Source organism: Indicator indicator, chromosome 4, assembly GCF_027791375.1.
Source record: "Indicator indicator isolate 239-I01 chromosome 4, UM_Iind_1.1, whole genome shotgun sequence".
NCBI classification, from domain to species: domain Eukaryota; kingdom Metazoa; phylum Chordata; class Aves; order Piciformes; family Indicatoridae; genus Indicator; species Indicator indicator.
In genome coordinates, this window is record NC_072013.1 from 38,649,425 (window position 1) to 38,676,482 (window position 27,058).

General features: G+C 41.5%; 1 protein-coding gene across 10 annotated transcripts in view; it reads left to right on the forward strand.

The window, feature by feature from the left end:
- MEIS2 (Meis homeobox 2) overlaps positions 1 to 27,058 on the forward strand; it is a 220,271-nt gene that overhangs the window by 14,171 nt on the left and 179,042 nt on the right. For all 10 annotated transcript variants that reach the window (XM_054400720.1, XM_054400721.1, XM_054400711.1 and 7 more), the window contains one exon: positions 3,815 to 3,929. In XM_054400720.1, the coding sequence (XP_054256695.1) occupies positions 3,815 to 3,929 (115 nt within the window). The remainder of the gene's footprint in view (positions 1 to 3,814; positions 3,930 to 27,058) is intronic.

Genomic DNA, 27,058 nt, shown 5'->3' on the forward strand with positions numbered 1-27,058 from the left:
ATAAGATGTTTCCAGTGAAGGCCACTTTAGATGGTCCCCATTTTGTTTGGTGAAGACATACATGAAACACCTACTTCTGGTTAGGCATTTGGCCAAGAAGTTTTTCTTGAGAGATGGAAAGTTGGAAACAGTTTAGGGGAGAAAAAGAGGAGTTCACTGACACATACGGGGGTCTTAGCCCAAAGCAAAATAATGTTGCCTTTTTATGAGGCTGTAAACTCCACCTCTAGATTTATTTGTCATCTTTTTATGTTATTAAAGCCTAGCTATTTCCTTCCCTTTCAAATTCCTCCAACCTTCTGCTGTCTCGTCTTGTAAATATCTCCTCTTATTTTTGTTTTTTTTTTTTTTTCAACAAAATTCTGCCAAACTGCTTCCTCGAGAAGCCACAAGAAATACACTGAATTGCCAATCGATATAGAATCATTGACTATAGAATGTGGTTTGCCTTTCTGAGACGGGATCCTACAAACTGGGGTCAAGAACAACTCAGAATGGTAAGAGACAGAAAATGTTCTCAGCTGTGGGAACTCTTATTCCCTGATCCTTTCCAAATCATGATGGTCTTGAAACAAAAAAAGGATGATCTAGCTTTTGAAATACTTTATGATAGGTTCTGGATGACATTTGCCTTAAAACATAGCTGAGGTGTTAGCAGTTAATTATTGTAATTTTCCTGTGTGTGATAAGGAGCTCCAACAGCAGCCAGCTTAAGAGAGCCTGCAGTGCATAAAATTAACATAACTCACCGTGTTCCCTGAAAAGTTGAGCCTAGGTGAACATGCTGCAATTATTACATTTTCTAAAAGAAGGTTGCAGCCTGATGTTGTTGGAGGGCTAAACTCATGCTATGCCATTGTTTCTTTCCTTTTTCATGTCTTTCTCCTAGCTCTTTATCTGATTACCATCCGGCAAACAGCTGACGCTAAGAGGCTGCAGAGGGCTGAAGAGCTCCTGTCTGCTGTTTGCCTTCAGCTTGAAGCTATTTGAGTGGCTTCCTAACTCAGAGATAAAAAGAAAAGCTCATAGGCACAACTGTGTTTTAATCCAGGCTGTAAAGAAACTTGCTTGGGTTTTGGTTTCTTTTTTTTTTTTTTTTCCATTTTATTTCCATCTCTATTTTTTGCTAACCTTATTTTTAACTTATTTTTCTTTTTTAAATTTTTAAAAATAATATCTGGGCTACTTCGTCTTTCAAGACTTCTCCTCCTCCTCTTTGTGTTTCACTCCACCTGCCTCTGTAAAACGTAAAGTTTTTAATTTAATTTTATTTTTTTTTAATATCATAGAATCACAGAAACATTCAGGTAGGAAAAGATCCTCAGGATCACCGAGTCTAACCAAGAACCCTACTCTACAAAGTTCACTCCTAAACCATATTCCCAAGCACCACATCCAAACCACCTTTAAACACATTCAGGCTTGGGGATTCCACCACCTCCCTGGGCAGCACATTCCAACACCTGATCACTCGTGGTGGGAATAATTCTTTTTCCTACTGTCCAGTCTAAACCTACCCAGTGATAGCTTGAGGCCATTCCCTCTTGTTCTATCACTAACTACCTGTGAGAAGAGACCAGCAGCAGCCTCTCCACAACCTCCTTTCAGGTAGTTGTAGACAGCCATGAGGTCTCCCCTCAGCCTCCTCTTGAAATGGTGAGGGGGTCACAGTACGAATAGTGATTTCTGAGACCTACTTAATACAACAATCTCAATTGATATAAAGTACTATTTATTTTTTTGTTGGTAGGTTTGTTTTTCCTGTTGTGGTACTGTGTGAGGAAAAGTAGATCAGTCTTGGAGATTTTGGAGGGGGGTGAGGTGGCTTTGTTTTTTCTTTTTTCTTTGCTGTAAGTGCCGTCTGTTGTGCTGACAGGTTAGGCAAATTTCAGATCCAGGCCTGTCTTCTTATTTTACTCATATCTTCCTGCCATGAAACAGTGTATGTGGGTGCATGTGTGTGTCTAAGGTGAAGGGGATTTGGTTCTTCTTACCCTTTGGTCACTTAGAGCTTTACTGGGTAGCTTTTGAAGTCCCATGCTCTTCCCTTTGTCTCTGCTGTGATCTGTGTCAGGCCAGTTAGATTTATGTTGCTGGGTATTGCAGCAAGCCATTATTTGGCAGTTCTAGTTTGCCTTGCTATAGAGCATGTGGTACTAATCAGTGCTAGGAGATTACTTTGAGACATTTCAATATATGTATTTTTGGGGCCTGATTCCAATCACACTAACACTGAATTTTACAATGGGTAAATCAGCTGATTTTGTTGAACTTACTCCTATGACAGGTCAGGGTAGATGAGGTCAGAATCAGGCTTGCTCAAGGACTTTGTGCAAACTTGTTGCTTGCTGCTTTCGGGATCAATTTGTCCTCTAATATTATCGCACAGTGCAGATTTAAAACACAATCAAACCTAAACAATAATTTTTAATTTTTGTTTATTTTTTTTTTTTTGGAGGGGGGATTTGTTGTTTGCCTTGCTGATGAATTATTGTAATTCCCTTGATTTACGTCGTTGCACACAGGTGACAAGTAATACAGGTCCAGCCCCTAGTCTGATCTGTTTCATGTGTTCTTGCTCTCCTTTTCTGCCAGAGGAAATTCCATCTCTTGCCTGCCTTCATGTGGTGCTGATAAAGCTCTTCCTGTACAGTAGAATTCCTGTTTTCCTTTAAGCAACAGCAGGGTATTGGGAATGATCAGGAAAGGGGAGGAGGACAGGAGGAGAATACACTCAACAAAGTAGCACTAAACTGTAACACAAAGTTTTCCTCACTTAGCCTTTTCAATAGCAGCTCCCTGCTCTGGGAAAGCCAATACTCAAATCAATTGGAAAGCTCTCAGGAATGAGGTGACTAAAGCACAGTAGCTGAGGTCTTACTTAGCTAAAAGTTTCGCAAACTTTGCCTGTGTGCCTTCGGTGTTCCCTTTTGTCATGTTTTACGCATAGTAATGCAGAAAGAATTACATAAAAATCACTATGGATGTTATTTTATATAATCACCTGGTGGTTATTCTTGACGTTACTTGCAAGAGAACTGTTAGAGCGATACATCTAGAAAGCCTTTTGAAATGTGTCATATCAAGGTGGTAGTGGGGGGGTAAGGAAGCATCTTTCCTGGCATCTAACATCTTTCAGAGAAAGCTTGCTTTCCCCCTCGCAACTTTGCATTTGCTTCAAGTTTTTTCAGTGCTCAAATGGGTGAGAGAGAGCTTAGGGTGTGAGGACATTCTCTCCTGTGAATGTTCTCCTCTACTTCTTGAAACAGTTTTCCTTCTCTTCCTCTCACATCCCATCTTTAGACAGTCTGGAAAAACAAAGCATGGGGAGACAGTTTGCACTCCAACTATCCTGACCCCAGTGTGAACACCCTAGTGTCATAAACTGTGCAGATTTCTGCTTTCCCCCCTGTCCTGCTGTACACCTCATTAAGAAACTCAACTTTTCTTTCCCTTTTTTTTTTTTCCTCTTGTTCTCCCCTGAAATATTTTCCTGCAGCACTATTCAAACAATTAAATCCAGACAACTCTTTGAAAAGCTTAAAAAAAAGGAGAAAAATCTGTCCTTTATTTTACCAAGTAAAACCTGTCCTTTATTTTACCAAGTAAATCTGTGTACCTCCTCTGCTTGCCTTTGCTGAAGAATTATTACCCTGTGCAAACAGCGTCGGTGTTTGGCACATTTCACAAATACTAATGTGTATACTTTCCCCCCCTCCCTCTTCCTCCCTTCTTCTCCCGGTTTTTCTTTCTGTTCTTCATTTGCAATTGGAATGGGAACTGTGGAAAAATTTCCTTGGCACTCTGACATCAGAATCCTTCGTCTTGGAGAGACCACGATGATGCAACTTCAACGCACTCGGCAGGCACACCGGGGCCCTCCAGTGGGGGCCACGCTTCCCAGAGCGGAGACAACAGCAGCGAGCAAGGTAAAAGGTCAAACTTTTTTTTTTTTTCCCCCTCTGCAAAGTAGGCATGACTAAAATAACTCCAGCTTTTTTTTTTTTTTCTTCTTATATCAGTACATCTGCCTTAGAGTAAACATGGAGTGGCAGACTTGTAGTATAATCAGCTGTAACTTCGGGAGATGGTATTTCCTTTTCCTAACACACTTAGCTGCATTTTTATTATGATTTCAAAGTGAAATATCTAATCTTCAAACAAGCTTTGTAATAACAATTGATTAGTTCTGCCAATTCCTTTACAAATTTGGTTATCTACAGTTTATTTTTTGTGTGGTGTAAGTAAATAGAAGGACAGACACACTCTCCAGCTGTGATGCGGTTGTTTGAGTTGGGTTGTAGAACAGAAAAAATTAACCTGGAGTTTTAGCTGGGGAAGAGACTCTCATATGAAGTTATGAAGCTGATGAATGACATAAAGCAGAAGCAAACCCCAAACTGGATGGCAAAAAAAAAAAATGTTTGCTTGGGCAGAGTTGTTTCTGCTTCTAAAATATCTGAATTGTAAATAGAGATGTACCTGACCTGCATAACTTCTGCTGGATCTATACAGTGAAACCTTCTCAAGGGTTTCAAGAGGTTTGATTTTTATTTTGGGAGGGGTTCTTGTTTTGTTTCCTACTGCCTTGCACCTCGTGTGTGGTCATCTGCATCCATGCTGAGTGAGTGTCAAAGGCTGTCATTCTGATATGATAGTGTTTTACACTTGCTAGTTAGACCTTTAAGTGACTCCAGAAGGTATCGAGTCAAGCCTTCAGTGCTAAAAGTTGGGTAAAGATGGTGTACTGTCACCCTTGGTTGTTGACTCCAAATAGTTTTTTCTCTTTTTAAGACCAAAGTTTAAGGTGGGCTCTGTTCTTGTTTTGCTTTTTGAACACAGTAAACCTCAGCTTAGTGAGGAGATGTTGCCTTTATAAGGTCTTAAGATACATTCCCTCCACCTGGCACATCTGCAGCCTTCTGGCACCGCACTTCCCCAGCACGAGGGGAACCTACCCCATGTAGGATCCCCAAGGTGCAGAGGGGAGCAGCCCTTGGGGCTGAGCTGCTGTGATCAGCCCTGCACTGTGAGGCTGCTTGTCACGGTGCTGTTTGCCATGCTCAGGCGGCGGAGCAGCTCTGCGCTTTCGCGTCTCTCGCGTGTCCCACTGCTTGGCACCCAGTTAGGTTCCCTCAGCTGTCTCACGATCTGCTGTCATCCCCGTTGTGATTCTAGGATCTTGCAGAGCTTTGTTTCTGGTAGAGCAGTTTGGGTTTGTCTCCTGTTTGAGTTGTTTATACATTTGTAATCTTATTGCTGATAGAAAGCATCCATGGCACAGGGTGTGTGATCCAGCTCCAACATGAGTTGCGTGGGATCTTTTTTTTTGGTTTTTTTTTGGTTTTTTTTTTTCCTGTGTGGTTGGATTGGAGCTCTGTGAGGCCTAGCATGAACGGTTCAGCAGCTAATGAAAGGGAGAGCTTGATTGCTAAGCAGCAAGTCAGTGTTATGTCTATTAGCTGGCCATAGACTTTACTGTTGCTCAAAAGTTCATATGGTGGCTAAGATGCTTTGTGTAGCAGATGATCATTTGCATACTTAAAAACGATTCCTCTGAGTCATCTGCTGCGGTATGTTCATCCCACCCCTAAGTAAGCAATGTGCTCACACCTGTATCTCCACTCTGCCCCAGATAACCCTTAGAAATGAGAAGAGTTTCTTCTTCAGGCCATGCTCAATGTAAAGAAATCCCTTGCACTTCACTGCTATGTTAAGGCCAACAACTTGCCGTTGGAGACTGAGGTTTCTGGTCATGGACATGATTTAAACAAACATGTTACCCTCGTTTCTGCAGGAGGGGAGCAACTGCTGAAGGACCAAATCAGTCCCTAGTGCTGCCTAGTCTAGCAGGGTAAAACATTGCTAGTATGCTTCCCTTTGTGCTCAATTGGGCCTTTTAAAGGGAAGCAGTCGTCCAGTGGCAAATCAGCATTCCACTCAGCTGCTGGCAGCTGAAAGATGTATGATCCTACAGCACCGGGAAAATTCCCATTGGAGTTGGCTTTGGATTGCTCTCCTCTTCTCATCCTGGGAAAGCCTAAAGACAGGGAGGCCTGTATTGAATTTTTTTTATGCTTCCTTGAGTGGGGGCAAAGTTATAAAGAAAACTTGTGAACTGGCAGTGAGTTAGTCCTAAGCAATGCCAAGAGAGGTAGATGCCCTCTTGAGCTGTCCTGGTGCAGTTATTTGGATCAACTTGGCTACCAAGCAGTTTTGTCAAGACCTTCCACAGATGCTGCTTAAAGTATTCCACGTGCCCCAAAGGGTTTCTTGGGAATGGGAGCTCATTAGAGAGTCTTGAGTTACATTAGCAGCTTATGGTCTCCTCCACTGAGGCCTGGTGGCAGCAGAGATTGATTCAAACTGGAGTCAGTCTCTTCTGTCCCTGGGGAACACTCCTTCCAGGGGTCTCTGCTCTTTGCCTAGTCTGTGATGTGCAGCTTGTGATTATTTTGTTGTTGTTGTTGTTTTTATTGTGGTGTTTGGCTGTTTTGGTTTCCTTGGTTTTTTTGTTGTTGTTTGGGGCGGGGAGGTGGGCGTATGGAAAGGGTTTGGATGAGTGATGACATTATTTTTGCAGACTTCCTCTGCACAAGGTAGATCTATTTATTACACACAGGAATCCATTCATAATTGTTACAGTTAGAACCAAACAAAACCAGTGTAGGTATTTTGTCTACTTATGGAGGACAGTCTCTTGATGGTAGTGGTTGACTGCCATTTAGCATCAAAAGGCTTAATTTAGTCAATGATATTATTAGAAACATGCTGGCATTGAAAGAGTTAAGGAAAGGGCCTTCAGGCAGTAAATGTTGAAAGATTATCCTAATTTTATTAGTGGTGAGTGTCTATGTTGTTCTTAACATGTCACCTCGCTTGTTCAACAGAAAACTCAGCTATACAACATATTGATCTTCTAGCAAACCAGAGTACTAGTGACCTGTAATCTACCAAGCATTTATTGACTTTATCCCACTTCAGATCCAGAAATGCAGGTCAATGCCATGTAAAATTATTTTAGAGATTACTAATTACGGAGTTGGTCTGACCAACATACCCCTACCCCACCTCCCTCCTCCCCCTTCCCTGCAGAGAGAAAGAGTTAAATCCGTACAATAATAAAAAATAAAGCATTCTAAACATCTTACAAAGGAGAAAAAGAAGAAGCTGATTTAATGGTCTAATGAGGCCATCTTCCAGAGACTTGTTTTGTGTAGGGCTTGCTTTGACCTTTCGCTTTGCTCAGGAGCCCAACGCTTCATTTTTCACATTCTTGCAATTACGTTAACGCTTCAAGCATTTCTGACTCCAAGTCAGCTAGGAACACCAGGCATAACTCAACACTGTGAGTTTTTCTCCTCTCTGTAGATTCATTAACAGGTCACCGGGGTCCCAACTGAAATTTAAAACTGACTGGTTCTGTTGGGTTAACTGAGTTATAGCAAGGGAGATGGCAGGAAAGGGGCTGAAAGAAGGGGAGGGGAAAGAAAAGACCCTGTTTTGTTTTTTTTTCCCAGGGAATATATGTGTAAAAAACCCTAAGTGGAAGATTAAAAGGTGTGTGTAGCTTGATCAGCTACCCTTTACTTTGGAAGGGGGGGAAAAACACATCTGAAAGTCTTCTAGGCTATGGTGTTTTCCTCATGCTTTGTGAAACAAAGTGAAAACGGCCACTGCCTTTTACATACAAGGCTAAATGACTTCTAGAATTCAACATCAGTGTGTACCACAGTGATGGATATGACACTCACAGACTTTAATTCTTATTTAATCTCTTTATGGGATATTTCAAATAATGAATATGGCAGATTATGCATGAAAAGTGGGAAATAAATCTTTTTAAGGTTTAAAAACATGTGATCTATAGGAAAGCACCAGGGAATGCTTTCAGTTTCATATTTTATGACGCTGAGATTGTATACCTGATTTGTCATATTCTTAGTCACCCAAAGGGCCCTGTCCAGTCAAGTCAGACAGAGGCTATGTATTTTCAGTACCTTTCAGGAAGCTCAGCATCTTTTTAGGATTAAGCCTGGGGGTGATAAACTTGACCACAAATGAGAAGAACCAGAGACAAGAAACTTCTTTGAGATTATACTGCAGTGAAAATACAAATGGGCATCACATCCACTTTGTTATACCCATGTGAGTAGTTCATCCCCGTGTGGTTTCTTTGGTTTGGTGCTGGCTGGTTTTGGGTGTTTGATTATTTGGTTGTTTTTGGAACTACTTGTACTGAGTGAAGATCTGCCCTTTTGTAAATGATACCTGAGGTTACTCTCTAGGGCAATATCTTAAAGTAGTTTTGATCCACTTTTGTGACAGCTTGATGTTAAATTTGTCCACAGCAACTTTCTGTGGCAAAGACTGCCCATCAAATTCAGGGCAAAAATCAACTAAATTATTAGTTGAAATTCCATCTCCATCCCAGCTTATGGCTCTGGGTTGATACATGTTGGAAAAATTAAGTAGTACATTCATTATACAGCATCTTGTTGTAAGGCAGATATACAAATCAAATTGGTTTACAAAACCATCTTATAATGCCTGGAGTCCTGTCCTGAAACTCTGCTGTGGTTACATAAAAGCTTTGAAAGGCAAGAGAAAGGAGAAGGATATGCTGTTAATAATAATTAAAATAGAACTAATGCTGATACACCAATCAGATTTGTTTACAAAACCATCTGATAATGCCCAAAGTCCTGTCCTGGTATTGCAACTCTGCTGTGGTTACATAAAAGCTTTGAAAGGCAAGAAAAAGGAGAAGGATGTGCTGTTAATAATAATTAAAACAGAACACATCCATGCAAAATCTTGGGAAGTTTGACATCCAAAAGCTAATGCTACAACTTTTTTTTCCCCTAGTTCTCTGTATATATACAAGGCTGCTGAGGCTAGCCTGCATGTTTAACATAAGGATTCAGAAAGCACTTTTATTCCTTGGTGATTTTTACCTCTGAAGTTCTAGGGTATGGTTTTATGGGTCCTTTGTAAGAAAGGCAGTTCCTAACAGAAAGGCTCAAATATCCAGGCTGTGGCAAATCAAACTTGCTAATAAATAATGCTTCACTGGAGATGCATTATTTCACAAGGCACAGCTCTCAGAAAGGTGAACTGTACCAAGTATGGAAAAAAAACCAAAACCCAAACCAACAACCAAACCCCTCTTAAAGAACAATGACTTTTTTTTTTTTTTCTTTTTTCAGCTGAGGAAGATACAGGAAGAGAGTAGCCCTTATTAATTCATCTTTCCCTTTCAAGTTTGAGGGGCCCGTCCTGGTGTTGATATGTGTGAGTAACTCCTGTTAATGGTGATGGGAGTTACGCATGTGCACTGACAGGAGAATAGACCCCTCAGTGTTCAAAGCACAGGAAATTTACATTTTTTGCCATTGCTGTAATTGAGATGTTGACAAATTGGAGAATATTGATGAGCCTTTGTTTTAAGCGTTTCTTGCCAAGTTCGCTTTATTATTATTATTTTTTTTCCCCCCCGTGGTTTGAACAATGGTGTGGGTTCAGAGGCAGTGAATAATAAGGGTAGAGTAGAGATAACTTTGTATTTCAACATTTTGATGTGCCAATATGAAATAAATTGTCTTAGGCAAACGGAATATGCTGTTTTAATCATTAGCTATGCATGAAAGAAAAATTGATGTTGACATCTTTGCTGTAAAATCGTTGTAATGGGGCCTTCCTTACAATTCATTTTTGTAAAATTCATTTTGTACATTTTGCAGCAATTGAACAATCCCTGCACTGTGAATAGGCAGAATTCCCAGAAATACTGAGACAGTTGGCCCAGTAACTGCTGAGCTCACACTGCACACCACATGCACATTAACCATAATGATGCCAGAACCAGCTTAGCTAAATATAGTCACAATTTAGTATCCTCCCATCCTTCCTTTTCTTTCTGTCTATTGAGTGAACAAAAACATCTTTTGCAGTTTGGGTTTGATTGCTGGAGTTGGTCAACATTTATGTCCTTACCCCACTATTCAATAAGTAGCATTAAAATTTCATAGTGGATCTTTGCTTCACTCTACAGCTTTCTAACAATCAGGCTGATGACAACTGCACATTCTATTATAGTACAGCTTAGAACAGGGAGGGAACATAAAATATTAGACTTGTATTTGAGATTCTCACCTTGCTCTTAGCCTTTTAATCCATGTAGGTTTTTATATTCAGATACAGATTAAAAAAAAAAAAAGTATATATGCAGTAGAAAATCTTTCCTTCCATATTTGAAGTATGTTGTGCTGAGGTTTCAAATGCAGCCTAGGAGAACTCTGTCAATGGAATGTTTTCATAGTGGCAGTAATCTCTTTAAAATAACCCTAAATACAATATGACAGATGCCATCTGGAATAATCTTTTGCTAGTTGCTTTCAACTTTTATTTTATTTATTTATTTTTTCTCCCTACAGCTAAGTTCATCTAAACTGGTCACTTACTGTTATAGTAAACACAGTGAACTTTTTCTTCCCTTTTGCATGTGAGCATTCAGAGACAACCACCACACAATTTTGCCCAAGAGATTGTTCTTGTTGAGAGGTTTGCCTCTGAATTTGTGTTCCTGGGTGTGTGTATGTTTATATATTTGTATTTCAAAACAAAAAAAAGGTAGGATTCCCCTTTAGGCCATTCTTTCCATCTCAGATCCTGCTTAGCCTAACCCAATTTAGCTCTAAATGTTCAGTAACATCCCATTTGCTAAATTATAATTGGATGTTTGTTAGAATATTAATGGTTTCATAACAAAACCACCTTCAAACACACACTAGCAAGAGCCTGAATGTCTTCCTGTGTTGTTACAGACTAACTAATTTCATCCTATATATATGCCAAGTGATTCGAAAGATCTAGTGTTGGAATCTCTGGATTTTTTAATTTATTTATTTTATTATATATATTTTTTTTAACTTAGTCATGTAAAGGGATGTCTCCTGATGCCTGTTAGAGTTTAATTTAGAGTAGTAATTAAACTTGAATACTGCCTCATAAACAAAAGATAAACAATAAACCAGCCACATTCCCTGCTGTTTCATAGCTTTCTTTCCCAGATGTTTTAGCCTGATAATTTTTACATAGTGAACTACCTAGCACAGAGTGCTATGGACAGAGGTCAAAACCTGGTTCTTGGTAATGGGTTTTAAAACCTCCCTTTTTTTTTTTAAATGAAATACTGGAGAATTTTCCTTTGTGTAGCTGATAAACTTGTCAGATACTGAAGAACACTCATTAATTGACTTTTTAATTCTCTTCCTCTTGTTTAACAAGATGGCACTAATTAAAAAAAAAAAGGCAAAAAGAAAAAAAAAGCCCAAACCAAAACACAAACTTGCTTTTAACTCTTGATGCCCAAGAAGTCTTGCTATTTCTGAAGATTGGGGTGTCTGGACAGTACATTAGAAACCTCTGTGATCCTTCAAAATGGAAATAAAAATACCCTTGCAGGAGCTGCTCTTTCCATGGTGATCCTAAGCAACTGAGGAAACGTTCACCCTGGAAGACTTCTGATTGTTTTTGAAAGCTGCTGGAGCTTGTGTGTCCATCTCTGGTCTGCTCCTCTGTCAGCCATGATCTTTCTAATTGCCAGGTACTGGTAGGCCCTTCAGCTGCAGAAGCCATGTTATTTTCACTGGGTGGGGTAATTACTGAAAGCTGAGAATAGCTGTACTAAAGACACAGGGATACTTTCATGATCCCATTAGCATAAGAGAGGGTAAATTATTCATGCCAAGTGAGGATTCTATGGGGAAAAGTATAGTTAATGCACATAGTTTTTAAATGTATCCCTTTCTGCTCTGAGACTAAATTCTTGTTGGATTCAGTTCTCAGACATTTACAGGAAAGCTCTAGTGGCATGTTAGACGCAGTTCATCTCTCTCTGTTTGCAGCGCTCTCAATAGAGACCATCTGGCAAAGATCCAAAAGGTGATTAAACAAAATGATCAGCTCTTGTTGCTGTGTTACATGTCCAATACTCTGGATTAAAAAACATGACCCACAACAGTCAGCTAACATCTTTTTTTTTTTTTTTTTTTCCTTTCTTCTTCCTTCCCCTTCCCCTGTAAGAATTCAGATGGTCCACAAATGTCTGTGCCATCTTTGTGTCCTTATGGCCCATAATCATGAACAGGTTGTGCAAATGGCTCTTTCTGTAACACGGTCTGTTCCAGCAGCATAGAAACATTTCATATTAATTGGGTCAGTCTAATGTTCAGAATGACACAGGGAAAAAAAAAAAAGAATTTACCCAAATGCGTTCTTATAGCAAACACTTAAATCGCGCCTCGCTCCTATTAGAAAGTGAAATTTGACATCAGGCTCATGTGGCTGGTTTTATTCTTTTTTAAGATGGAAGGAAATCAAAGCATGACACTGTCATCTTCTGAAAAGAGTTTAAAGCCCCTTCTAACCAACCAAACAACTACCAAGAAAAGAAATTAAAAAAAAAAAAAAAGGGTAGGGGGGGGGAAATGAGCTGTGGTTTAACACCACAATCAGGGATGAATTTACAGTGCTACTCAGAATACTCCCTTATCATAAACAAGCTGATAATCACGCTGAATCTAACTCCCAGTTAGCTGTCTCCTTGCTCACAGAGATCCGCGTGCACCTCCTCCTTAAGCCCTGATATGTTGCTGTTGAGTCAGACAGAACATTTGTAGACCTTATGTCATATTTGGAATTTAAGGATTAATGCTATATGTTCACCAGGAAACCCCAGCTAATCAGCAAGGTAATTTTTCAAACCAATCACTTCAGTGCCTGAGCTAAGGTAAAAATGCCAAGACTGTGAAGGGAGGACATATGTATCTTATCTTTTGGGGGTTGCACCAAATGCCAAGTACGAGCATAAATTCAACAGAAACCAGACATTGTTGGAAAGTAATTAAAGAAATATTGAAATTAAACCTACCATATGAGTGAAATATTTGCAGGCCTGCTTTGTTGCATGCATAACAATTTGCGTGGAACTGAACAGTGCTGCCTTCTCTCTTACACTCTTTTGAGTTGTACTTTGTTAAACAGGGCAGGGGAATCGCCTCTGTGTGTTCAGCTCTTAGGATCAGAGGGATCTATTTCACCCTGAGGAGGTTCACAGCCCAAAATCTGTAGGTTTGCTTAGAGGAGAAATGTATTAAAACAAAGAAAAAAGATTTAGAGCCTCCAGACCTACATGAAGAAAAATCAGATCCCACTTTTGAAAGCTTAAAAGATCCACCGAGTTGTATTTTGAGTTGTACTTTGTTAAACAGGGCAGGGGAATCACCTCTGTATGTCCAGCTCTTAGGATGAGAGGGATCTACTTCACCCTGAAGAGGTTCACAGCCCAAAATCTGTAGGTTTGCTTTAGAGGAGAAATGTATTAAAACAAGGAAAAGAAAACTAGAGCCTCCAAACCTGTGTGAAGAAAAATCAGATCCCACTTTTGAAAGCTTAAAAGATCCACTGAGTTGTACTTTGTTAAATAGGGCAGAGAATCACCTCTGTGTGTTCAGCTCTTAGGATCAGAGGGATCTTCTTCATGCTGAGGAGGTTCATAGCCCAAAATCTGTAGGTTTGCTTAGAGGAGAAATGTATTAAAAAAAAGAAAAAAGATTTAGAGCCTCCAAATCTACGTGAAGAAAAATCAGATCCCACTTTTGAAATGTTAAAGGATCCACTGAGGCTGTCAGCTCTCCTTACCATGCAAGGTGAAGGCAGGAGGTAAAGAGCAGGGACATGTCCAGTGCACAGGAGAGGGGAGGGGGGGCCCAGGGCTCCCTTGGCGTCGGTGCAGCCTGGCAGATGAAAGGGACCCACATAGCCTTGGGGGGTTTAAGGCTATTACAGGGCAACTCATGCTCTGTTATCATGCTGATTTCCAATTGATTTTTGGCTGTACAGTACTTGTTGAAGGGCCTCTAGAGCATCAAACACTGCATTATGGCACTAGACACTGTAACACGCCAGCCTTTGTCTTCCTGCCTTTGCTTTGCCTGAGCAGGGCAGTGCTAACCACCCCATGATTGCTCCAGCTCCTGAGCAGCTTTTAGAGCAGAGGAAGTAGGACAGGTGAAGGGAATTTGACAGCTGTCTTTAGCTGGCTCTTAACCTGATCTGACTCATTTGTTTGCAGTTCTGTGTTTCCAAGCTGATCTGGTTTTGAGCTGCTGTGAAACACTGCTTTTCGTTTACGCAACTGATCGCAGGGTTCTAAGAAACCCTGGTGTCTGGTGGTGTAAAGGTGCTTCCTTCTTTCTCAAACTAGTTGTATGATTCCTGTAAATAACTGGTACTAGGGGTTGTTGAAGTTGGAGCTGAGGTTGCAGGAAGCGTTTTGTGGGCTGAAGTGAGTAATTTCTCCTATTTTTCTACCTCCTCCTTTACTCACTCAAACTGTTGCATCGCTTGGGTATATTTTTAATTCACTAAAAAATATAAGTCAAGACATCTACAAGTCTTGATAAGCTGAGGATTTTTTAAAACACATGAGTGCCTATATATCTAAGATATCATCTTCAAATAAATGCTTACCATTTGTAAGCACTTGTTTCTACTGGCTTGTGTAAGTCTTTGTCCATACAGTAGAAGATGTAAATGAGTCTACAAAAATGTCTACAAGAATAAAAATCCACATGTGAAAACACATGTAGGAACTAAGGCCTGCACTTTTTTGGTGTTTGGAAAGTCTTCAACACAGGCAGGATGTGGACCTGATGTAGAGGGTCCAGAGGAGGGCCATGAAAATGATCAGGGGGCTGGAACACCTCTGCTACAAGGACAGGCTGAGGGAGCTGGGGGTGTTCAGGCTGAGAGAGCTGGGGGTGTTCAGCCTGGAGAAGAGAAGGCTCCAGGCAGACCTAAGAGCAGCCTGCCAGGACCTGAAGGGGCTACAAGAAGGCTGCAGAGGGACTGTTCCCAAAGGCCTGCAGGGACAGGATGAGGAGCAATGGTTCAAAATGAGAGAAGAGCAGATTGAGATTGGATGTGGGGAACAAGGTTGTTAGCATGAGGGTAGTGGAACACTGGAACGGGTTGCCCTGGGAGGTAGTTGAGGCCACATCCCTGGAGCTATTCAAGGTGAGGTTGGACAAGGCTCTGGACAACCTGATCTAGTGGAGGATGTCGCTGCTGACTGCAGAGGGGATTGGACAGGATGACCTTTGGAGGTCCTTCCGACCCAAACCATTCTTATGGTTCCATAAGGGAGTGATATAGTCATAAGGATAGGATAACACCAGGAAACAGTGACAGCCTTAACTACCCTGCTAGATGCAGGCACAGCTCCTCACCTGTGGTCACTGGGAAGACATCTGTTATTTTGGTGGCCTGCCTGTAGCTCTTCAGTTTGTTTCCATGAGATAAGGATATGGCTATCTACCCATGAAGCACTGCAGAACCAAATCCAAAAGGACTCTGTGTAGGTTGCCTGTCCTCTCTGACATATATTCTTCCCCATCTGTATAATGGAAACAAGAGTACTTGGAAGTTGCATTCATGTCAGTTGTCAGTGGATTGCTTTGATATTCCAGGAATGCAGGAGTGTGTATGAAGTTTTTGTAGATGAGTGCATTCTTATGTTGGTCTCCCTGCCTTTCACAAAAGAAGCCCTGGATATACTCTATTGGTAAACTGGATTGCTTATTTTAACACATCCTCTTGTTTCCAACAAAGGTGGAAAATGCTGAATGAAATAGCCTGGGTACTTCATGTTAATGGATTCATAGAATGGTTTAGGTTGGAAGCAGCCTCGAAGGTCACCTAGTTCCAACCCCCTTGCCATGGACAGGGTCACCTTCCACTAGACCATGTCAAGCATTCATGACCTCCCCAGCCTACCTGTTCCAGTGTCTCACCACCCTCACTGTAAAGAATATCTTCCTTTTCTCCAGTCTAAATCTGTCCCACTCAAGCTTCAATCCATTCCCTCTCATCCTATCACCACAAGCCCTTGTCAAAAGTCAGCAGGGCATCTATCACCTATCTGGGCAGTGTGTTCCAGAGTTTCACCACCTTCAGTGTGAAAAATTTCTGCCTTATTTCTAGATATATTAATCTTCATTTGGTAACTTGAGTTTCCACAGAATTAGACTAACATTTAAAAATACCCCAACAAGGTAACTTGATCTTTCAAGAGTTCACCATCTTTCATTGATGAGTCAGTGGTGGACTGTCCAAAGGAGGTTTGAAGGAAGAATGTGGGAATCAGTTACAAGCAGTTCTTCCTCCACAGAATCATAGAATCAGTCAGGGTTGGAAGGGACCACAAGGACCATCTAGTTCCAACTCCCCTGCCATGGGCAGGGACACCTCACACTACAGCAGGCTGGCCAGAGCCTCATCCAGCCTGGGATGGGGCCTGAGCCTCTTGCATGGAATCAGTACCATTAATAGGGGCACTGCTGCTTTTAGATATGCAAAGTTTGGGTCAGACACATCCAAATAAATGAAAGCAAAGCATGATTCTCTTATCTTAAATGCAAACACACACATCCCCCCTCCTATTAACTTTTTGACAATTCCCCTAGAAGCTGCTTCCATTAAGACACAAAAAAGACAGCCATAAAGGTTTAATGCCTCCTAATATTTCTGAACAAAATTTCATCATGCCTTTATGTTTTAGAATACAAACCATAATAAACCAGCTTTTTTATTATTACTGTTATTTGCATGGGAAAGTTTTTGAATAACTTTTTTTCCCTCCGGTGATTTTTAAATGTTAAAGTGAGCTCCAGAGAAAAAGAAATTTGTCTTTTCAGTTTGGTTCATTAGTTGTAATGCCAACACTTGTGTCGGAGAGGATAAATCTATGCAGCAAACTCAAAATCAAGGAATTTGCCTGCTGTTGTTTGATTCCACTCAGTACAGTAATTCACATCCTAGGCAGGTATGTGTGGAGTTAGAGGAAGGGAGTGATTCTTTGTTTCCTACTGGTGGCTTGTAAGTGACAACCCCACAGCTTGTCTGTGTTTGGGTTATTTGTGAAACCATCTTTCCTCCAGCATAAGGAGCAGGCACAGGGAAATTGTCTGGTGGCAGAGTTGGCACAATGGCCCTAGTGCTTTTATTCCTACCTACAGGCAGGGTAGGGAGCACAAGAAAGAGCAAGACAAAGTGGTTTTCCTGTGCTCCACTGACTTCCCAGCTGTTCTGAGCCTGAAGTCTGTTGCTGACTCCAGATGCTCTAACTTGCAGCAAGTGCTATCCTACACTGCCCAGCCACATAACTTGTGGAAAGAGCTCAGATTATTTTATGGATGGTTACCTTTGTACACCCTTGGCACTTTACATTCCTCATGCACAGGCTAGAATTGGGGGTCTTCTGCTTTCTTGTGTAAACAGAGCATTTGCTGTAACTGACAAGGACTGGTGCTGCAGCCATGAAAGGGAGAGAGGAGAATTCAGCAAATTCTCTATTATGATGTGACTTGCAGCATGAATTTTTTTGACAACCCCATCCTTTACTTCTTAAATAAGTAAAGAGTGCCCTTTTCCTCATAATCTTGCACTATGCCCACCAGCTTCTTGTGGCTACACTTGTTTAAGCAATTACATTTCTTTAAACTTTCCCTGGGCCTCTCCACATGAGGCTGCAAGTTGGTCACAGCTAGATTTCAGGCAGCCCCCATTTGCAGGGAGCTCAGCAGAAGGGGATGTGCCAGATACAGGCACATCATTTTACTGCAGGAAGTGGTGCTAAGGCTTTAAATCATTCACGACCGTAAAATCTGGCAATTTGCAAGAACTCCCTGCCTAATTTTATGCTCCTGCCTAAAGAGGGTGGAACATCATTTCAATAGCACAAATCAGAGTATTTTTTTTCTTTCCCCCCACCCCCATCTTGGAGCTTCCTTCCTGGTTCCTCCTGCCTCAGATTTACCACTTACTGATGGTTCTCTGTTTCGTGGGACTCCTGACCCTGTACATCTGTTAGAGGGGATAGTTCAGTATGAACACAGCCTCCTACTCAGTAGGACCAGAGTGTTCTCTTAGCTCCTACTAGATGCTTGAACAAGCAGAGGGCTTAAGTGAAATCCTTTAGCTGAGCCAAAATCTGTTCTTATTTAGGGACTAATCCAAAGCCTGTTAAATCAACAGAAAGATTTTGGTTGACTTCAGTGAGCTTTGGATCAGGCCCTTCCCTGCTAATACATCTGAAATCAATGGAGCTACATTGGGCTTCTGCCAGTAAAAAAAATAAAAAGGGGGGGGGGGGGGTGGAGAGGGATTGTCCTTCTGCTTTATTTGTACAGTACCTAACACACTGAGGTCCTGGTGTTCAAACAGGGCTCCCAAGTGCTTCATTGAGACGACAATAATTTTGACTTGATTGCATTACTTGGTGTTCATGGACTCCCATTCAGCTGAGGACATAATTCAGTTGTTTAAAACAACCACTCATGCTGTGCATCCACCTCCTGCCCAAGCATTGATTTGGTCTTTTCCCATTTTCTACCAAGGAATTCCTTGTGAAAAGTAACAAAACCAAACCAAACCAAACCAAAAACAAAAAAAAAAAGGGAAAAAAATCATATTTCTATGCTATTGGATTGTAAAGAAAGCTGTTGTGAATGAAAAATACTTAGTCCATAGAATCTGCAAACCCCAATGAGCGTAACTTTCACTGCCAGTTCACTGCATTGAGGAAATTATTAAAGCCCTATGATTTTCCCTAAAGTTAAAAAACTGTTACCTTTTTACTATTTCCTCATTACTGTTCTTCATTTTTATGTCTCAGGGTTAAACTGAAGTCAAAATTATAATTTGCCACTTGTTAAAGATTTCAATGTGATAATTAGCATTGTGGGGGTGGCAATTTTTTTTTTGTTTGTTTGTTTAGGTGAGAAATGGCAAGGGATGGAAAGATCCTACGTGTGCATCAGTACACACCTTCCATTTTAGATGTGCCTGCAACACCCTTAGCCTGGCAAAGACTTTTACACATTGTTTAACTCTAGACATTGCAAGTCCTCTTTCTGAAATACAGGAACTCACAGCAGGTTTAAGCAACTGAATGTGAGCAAACAGTGTGCACAGGCAGCCAAGAAAGCCAAAGGCATCCTGGCTGGGATCAGCAATGCTGTGTCCAGCAGGAGCAGGGAGGGGATTGTCCCCTGGGACTCAGCTCTGGGGAGGCCACACCTGGAGTGTTGTGTCCAGTTTGGGGCACCTCAGTCCAAGAGAGATGTGGAGGTGCTGGAGCCAGGGCAGAGGAGGGCAAGGAAGCTGGGAAGGGCCTGGAGAAGAAATCTGATGAAGAGCAACTGATGGTTAGTCACTGGGGTTGGTTAGTTTGGAAAAGAGGAGGCTGAGGGGAGACCTCATTGCTCTCTACAGCTACCTGAAAGGAGGTTGTGGAGAGGCTGCTGCTGGTCTCTTCTCACAGGTCATTAGTGATAGAACAAGAGGGAATGGCCTCAAGCTGTGACTGGGGAGGTTTAGACTGGACATTAGGAAATTTTTTTCCCATCAAGAGTGGTCAGGGATTGGAATGTGCTGCCCGGGGAGGTGGTGGAGTCACTAGCCCTGGCTGTGTTTCAAGGTGGTTTGGATGTGGTGCTTGGGGCTATGGTTTAGGGATGAACTTTGTAGAGTAGGGCTCTGGGTTGGACTTGGTGATCCTGAGGGTCTCTTCCAACCTGAATGTTTGTGTGATTCTGTAATACTGACCACCTTAACCTTTAGCAGATTTCTGTTTGAAGGATGAAATACCAGGTGCAAGGGAGCAAATAGTTCATATAAATGTGAATAACCCAGATTCTGTGTCCTCTGTCAGAATCCCAGCTGTGCAATGCATAGGAATACTACAAGTTCCTTCTCAAAAGCTACTGAAAGGAAAACTTCCTCATTATGCTTTCATTTGACACTTCCATTCTAGTCCTAAAGTACAAATATTATCCTTAAAAGCAAAGCTGGTAAGCTCAGTGCTTTTTGTTTTTAACCTATTAGGCTTTTGATTAGATTATTAGAATCATAGAATCATAGAATCATAGAATCAGTCAGGGTTGGAATGGACCACAAGGCTCATCCAGTTCCAACCCCCCTGCCATGGGCAGGGACACCTCACACTACAGCAGGCTGGCCAGAGCCTCATCCAGCAGTCTGCATTTGAGTCCACACATTTGAATTCATTTTGTGTATCCTTATACCATTCAGTATAAGGATATATTTTACATACCTAAGGATCTATAAGTATATATAAGTATATATAAGTATATATTTTGCACAAAACATCTCTCACCATGTGAAAGTGTATTTGAGAAAGGAAAAAATTCCTGGTTTGTAACTTTTTGTGTGTGTGGCAAATTTAAACATAACTTTCTAGGTGAGAAGAATTAGACTTCAATTAATGCTTTGTTCTGATAGTCTTCTCCATTTTTATTTATTAATCCATGTAAAATGATGGACTCAAGAAGTTCAAAGTATTACAAAATTCAGTTTTGGTTGGTGATTAATGCACATAGATATCACAGGATCACAGGATGTTAAGGGTTAGAAGGGACCTCTGCCAGAGCAGGACCAGAGAATCCAGCACAGGTCACACAGGAACACATCCAGATGGGGCTGGAAAGGCTCCAGAGAAGGAGACTCCACAACCTCTGTGGGCAGCCTGTTCCAGTGCTCTGGGACCCTCCCAGTCAAGAAGTTCCTCCTCCTGTTGTGGTGGAACTTCCTCTGCTGTAGTTTCTATCCATTGCCCCTTGTCCTATCACCTATGGTCTAGTGAAAGGTGTTCCTGCCCATGGCAGGGGGGTGGAAGTAGATGATATTTGAGGTCCCTCCCAAACTAAACCTTTCTATGAAAAAGAAGGGCTTTACTGATTATTTTTTTTAATTATTACTTTAAAAAAGATCTTTCATTCATTCTATTAATCTATAACTCATGCTCAGCTACAGATTTGACCCCTTTTCTTGTCATTTTGTTGTTGTTGTTGGGGTTTTTTTGGTTTGCTTCTTTGATTGGTTTTTTGGTTGGTTGGTTTGGTTTTGTGTTGTTTTTTCTTTCTTTTTTTAATTTTCCTTTTCTCTTATGAATCTGAATTTGGGCAGGGATATGATTCATATTCATCAGTGACATTCAGGGTTTGGTTTCAAAACCCTCTCTGCTTTCCTGTAAACTAATCCCCCAGCCCTAGGACCACCAAAGAGAATGTCATTTTAGTTAGAAGCCCACACTGTCAGGATTCAGGGTCACTGTATGTCAATTAACCCTCCTTGAAGCTCTTCCAAATGACTATCAATCTGATTTGTTTAAAAGAAGATGTCCTTTTATTTTAAACTAGTAAAGAATTCTACATCTTTCTAAAGCAATTTTCTGCCTTCTTACTGGCTTCATTTGATGTGAATGTAAAGTACACAATAGGTCAAATTCTGACTTCAGTGGGAGTTGATGGGAGCAGAGTGTGTGTACTTGAAAGCAGAATTGATTCAATCTTGGTGTGTCTGTGCAGGGGGGGAGGAAAAATCTTACCTCTATATAATTTGTCTTCATAAAATCAGGGAATACAGATTTGCATTTGTTTCTCATGCTATTTTCTATGACCATCTTACACAACCTCAGAAGAGCTTCTTATCTTCTTGGTGGGGGTATGTGTGTGTGTTTTTATCTCTCTACTTAATTTTTCTCCCCTTGTTTTTTTTTTCCACATGTAAACATTTTGCATGCTTCCTTAGAGAATTTCTTTGTAAGCTTCAGTTGTTCTCAAGAGATTGAGAACTTGTCTAGCACATAATTTGTGAACTGTGCAAAGAGCACCCTCCAGCTAAGGCAAAGCCTAGAACAAGTCACTTGGACCTGCTTTGCTTACAGCTGTGGTGCTCTTGGACACATGGATCCTAGTTCAAACTCTGGCTGTAATGAGCAGGATGTACCCATGCATGGCCAGATGTCCAGTGGAGGATCCATGTAGAATCCTAGAATGGCTCAGGTTGGAAGGGACCTCAGAGATCATCCTCTCCAAGCTTCCCACCATGCCCAGGGACACCTCTCAACTAGACTCAGATGCTCAAGGGCTCATCCAATCTGGCCTTCAGCATCCCCAGGGAGGAAGAAGCCACAACCTCTTTGAGCAGTCTATTCCAGAGTCTCAGCACCCTCCTACTGAAGAACTTCTTCCTCAGCTCCACTCTAACCCTGCTCTGCCTCAGCTTCAAACCATTCCCCCTTGGCCTGTCTCTGGACACCCTGATGAGAAGTCCCTCTGCAGCCTTCCTGCAGGATCCCTTCAGCTATTGGAAGGCAGCTCTAAGGTCTCCCCAGAGTCTTCTCTTCTCCAGGCTGAACACCCCCAGCTCCCTCAGCCTGTCCTCACAGCAGAGCTGCTCCAGCCCTTGGTCTTCCACCAAACAGCCATTTGTTACAGCCTGATGGCTTTTATTTTAGATAATTTGAGAAGAATCTTGCTTCTGGATACAAAAATCCCTCTGCGTTTTCGCCTTCTCCATGCTCATGAGCTGCTCTTGAGTTGTCTCTTACTTTGTGGGGGCTGGGATGGAACTTCTGTGAACAAAATGAGATTATTGCATCCAGAAGAAAAGGGAGAATGTCAGTTACACATTGAGCAGGAATGTTGCTGCTGAATCCTGGTGAAACAGTAGACTTTTATATTGGTTTTTTTACTTGTATGCTTCACCTTTAAAATGATTAAAAGCTCTCTCTCACACTGTCAGAAGAAAACCTTCATTTACACCAGGCTTCTTATGCTTTAAACAACTGATTAGGCAGCCTTGATCCACCCATGTGACTTTCTTGCTACCTTTTCTTTTTTCTCTAACTGCCCTTTAAACAGTTTGTAAGGAATTTCTTACCTTGATTTTTTTTAGGCAGCTTGATGATCTCAGAGGTCTTTTTCAGCCTCAATGATTCTGTGATTCTGTAGCAAACATTAGTGTTTTAAAAAAAATATACTAATTTGTTTTCAAAGTAGTTAAGTCCCTTAGCATAGCAGTAGAATATTTCCCTCTGTATGTAAATCATCTCTCATATATTAAAAAAAACAACTGTCAGTTGGTTTCCTTCCTGCCTGTATGTATTTGAGGTTATAACAATAGAAGTTCTAAGCTTAGCTTATTTTTCCCCCCTCCCCTTCATTTTTTTCCTCTAAGTTGGATGACTTTGGGGGAGTGATCTCCCTCTCTGTCTCAGTTCCATTAAGTACCCATCAAGGTAGGGTTTTTTTGGTGGTGAGGTTTGATTTGGCAGAGAATAACAGAAGATAACTGGGGAGGATGAAACCTTTTAAGAGCAGATTTTGTAGAGTGTAGGGCATGGGCAAAGGTTTGTCAGTCTTTGCTTGAGTCAGCCCTCATCTGCCATAAGAAACAGTAGATCTCCAGACAGGTTATGGCTTTTGTCACATCCAGGGGAATCTCCTGGATCTTGGCCTTCATTTAGGATTCCCTCCTGATGAGCAAATTCCCATGACCGTGTTTGAAGCTTTAAAAGCTTTGGTTTTGTTTCAAAAGGCCTCTGAGCAAAGGCAATGTTTTCATAGGCATTTAAAAACACACACACATGGAGGGGGAAAAAAAAAGGAGCTTTTAAACCTTCAAAACATCACTGAGGGGATTCACTTCACTTCTCAGCAGACTGAGCCTGAGATAACACCTGCAAAAAGTGTGCATCTGTGAATTTTGTGAGAATTTTGATGCACCATCTCAGCTGACCCACAAAATGTGACAGCAGTGCGTGTAAATCTTACAGTTAGTTAAGAGTAAATCCTTATTTTGGTTCTGTGGAAAAGCTGAGGTGGCTAAGCCAATTCTTGCCTTTTAGATTGTTTTCATTTCCTCTCCCTCTACATCCTCCCATGCAAGTTGGTCTTCAGAAAAACAGCTTGAGTGAAAGTCTCTTGCTATTTTCCATTATCTAAAGGGGTTTTTTGCTTCAGCCTTACTTTTTTTTTTTTTTTATTTCTACAGTTATCATCAGTTGCACATCAAGAGGTAATTTCCTGTAAGTAGAAGAGTTGTAACATATGTACACCTAGGTCTGTGACTGCTAGATGAGAAATAAAGTACAATAAAAACAAGCAGACAAATCAGCAGACTGGTAAAATGACAGAAATAGTTATTTAGTCTCATTTTCAGCTCCTTCTCCTTGTGTCTTAAACACCTGAGAAGAAATTTTGTCATGTTTCAAGGGAAAGGCCAAGGGGGTTTCCAGGATTAAGGCCAGACACAAAATTAATGTATTAGCAGTGTTTATCTCCTGTCCTGTGCTGTTCTCCAAACACCTGTTAAAAGAAATAAGCACATATTTTGGGGCTGATGATGCTAACTGGCAAACTTGGCACCAAATAACCTGCTGAAACTAAAATGTTGATGCAGAACATGTGCTTAGCTTAACAGTCCATAACCCTGTTTTTAGAACACTGAAACACCTACCCTGAGGAAAGCTCCTGAAACAGAGGTCTTTAAAGTTCACAGATGAGACCACTGACACTGCAAATGTTTTTAAGGATGTGTGTCTTCATCAACTCCTGTTAATTCAAGGTGGCCAAGTGAATGAAATATGAGAGATTAAAGCACTGAAGATTTTGACATTGCTATTTTTTGGTTTAAGTATTCCTTCCATAGGTTCCATAACTAAAGGAGTGAGGGGGAAAGGGATGCTTGGGGAAGCAAACGTTCTGCATTTGGGAGGACTGCATCTTGCAGGCAGATCTCTGCTGAGTCTCTAAGGGTGTGGAGCTTTTTGCAACATATAATGCTTAATTCTTCTAGAAATTCCCTGTGCCTTTAAGAGTCTGTTGCATGGGATTAGGTTGAGAAATGTGGCATCTCTCTAAATGTTTCTTCCCCATGTGTAACATTCCAGCCATGTCTTTCTTACTTTATTGTTAAATATATTATTTATAAATAGATAACAATCCTGATGAGCTTGTTTGAATCCACTCTAGAATGAAAGTACTTTTATACCATGTGTAACAGCTCCAAGCTGCTTTGGAGTAACTGTCTTCAACCAAGAAGTAAGCTTTGTTATATATTCATCTGGAGGCACTGGAACTTAGAACTCTGAGCTACTAGGATCTGTTGTTTTCAAAGTGCTTCTGATGAAATTAAACTTTCTGCACCAGACAAATGTGACTTGGTAACAAAGATGTCAAGACACACACACACACACACATAATTTTCTTTTCTGCACTTATCCACACAGGGTGCATGTTTGTTTGTCACTTTTAAGTGGAAGAAAGTAGAATAGGACTGTATAAGGATGAGTGGAATTTTCTTCCTTGAATTCTTCTGGCTGTGTAACATTTCTGCCAAAAGAACTCACTGTCTTCCATTTCACCAAATGTGCTCTCTTTTTGCCTTAAAACTGTATGCATTACTGTATACACTTACTCAGGAATACTGTTATAGAATCACAGAATTGTTAGGGTTGGAAGGGACCTCAAGGCTCATCCAGTTCCAACCCCCCTGCCATGGGCAGGGACACCTCACACTACATCAGGTTGCCCAGAGACACATCCAGCCTGGCTGCAAAAACCTTCAGGGATGAGGCTTCAACCACCTCCCTGGGCAACCTCTTCCAGTGTCTCACCACCCTTATGGGGAAGAATTTCTTCCTAACATCCAATCTGAATCTACCCATTTCCAGTTTTGTTCCATTCCCCCTAGTGCTATCATTACCTGACAGCCTGTGTTAGGCTTGTACTCAGCTCTGATGAGGCTATACCTTGAGTATTGTGTCCAGTTTTAAGCACCTCAATGCAGGAGAGATGTGGAGGTGCTGGAAGCAGTGCAGAGGAGGGCAAGGAAGCTGTGAAGGGCCTGGAGAATAAATCTGATGAAAAGCAACTGAAGGAGCTGGGGATGGTTAGTTTGGAAAAGAGGAGGCTGATGAGAGATCTCATTCCTCTCTACAACTACCTAAAAGGAGGTTGTGGAGAGGCTGCTGCTGGTCTCTTCTCACAGGTCATTAGTGATAGAACAAGAGGGAATGGCCTCAAGCTGTGACTGGAGTGGTTTAAACTGGACAATAGGAAAAAACTTTTTCATGTAAAGAGTGGTCAGGGATTGGAATGTGCTGCTCAGGGAGGTAGTGGAGTCCCCAAGCCTGTCTGTGTTTCAAGGTGGTTTGGATGTGGTGCTTGGGGCTATGGTTTAGGGGTGAACTTTGTAGAGTAGGGTTCTGGGTTGCACTTGGTGATCCATTGAGGTCTTTTCCAACCTGAGTATTTCTGTGATTTTGGGATATGGTGTTTTAAGTTCTCTTCTTTGGTAAAGGAAAATAGGAGACTTCAACTGTGAGTTGTAGAAGGAAGCCATTTTGCGTTGTTGAGGGTTTGAGGTTTTGTTGCTTTTTGTTTGGTTGTGTGGTGGGTTGGTTTTGATATTTATTTATTTACAGTGTTCCTTACTATTTTATAACTGAACAAAACTGGTGGAGGGCAAAACAAGTTGTCCTTAACAAGGAAATGATTTAGAAGTGGATGGTGTTTACGTCTCTGGATGAGAGCAGCACATTGTTAGCTGTGACTGTGGGAGTCGCATGATGCAACCTTTTGACAAACTGAGTGTCTGCTGGAGACAGCTGTGAAGGGTGACCTTTAGCCCTAAGGAAGAATGCTCTGAAGGTGGGGAATGCTGTTATCTGTCCTGGCCCACCATGCACAGAGGCTGCCCCAACACCATCTTTGCACCTTCCTGGTTATGTAGCTCTTCACATACAAACTAGATAAGCCAAACCCAAGCAGATCCTCCTGAAGAAATACCGAAAGCCAGCTTGCTTTCACCTTGGTGGGAACACAGAGGTTAGGTCACAGAATTGTCAGGGTTGGAAGGTACCTCAAGGATCATCCAGTTCCAAGCCCCCTGCCATGAGCAGGGACACCTCACACTACAGCAGGTTGCTCACAGCCACCTCCAGCCTGGCTGCAAAAACCTCCAGGGATGAGGCTTCCACCACCTCCCTGGGCAACCTCTTCCAGTGTCTCACCACCCTCATGGGGAAGAACTTCTTCCTAAGGTCTAATCTAAATCTCCCCTCCTCTAGCTTGGATCCATTTTCCCTGGGTCCTATCACTCCCTGACACCCTAAAAAGTCCCTCCC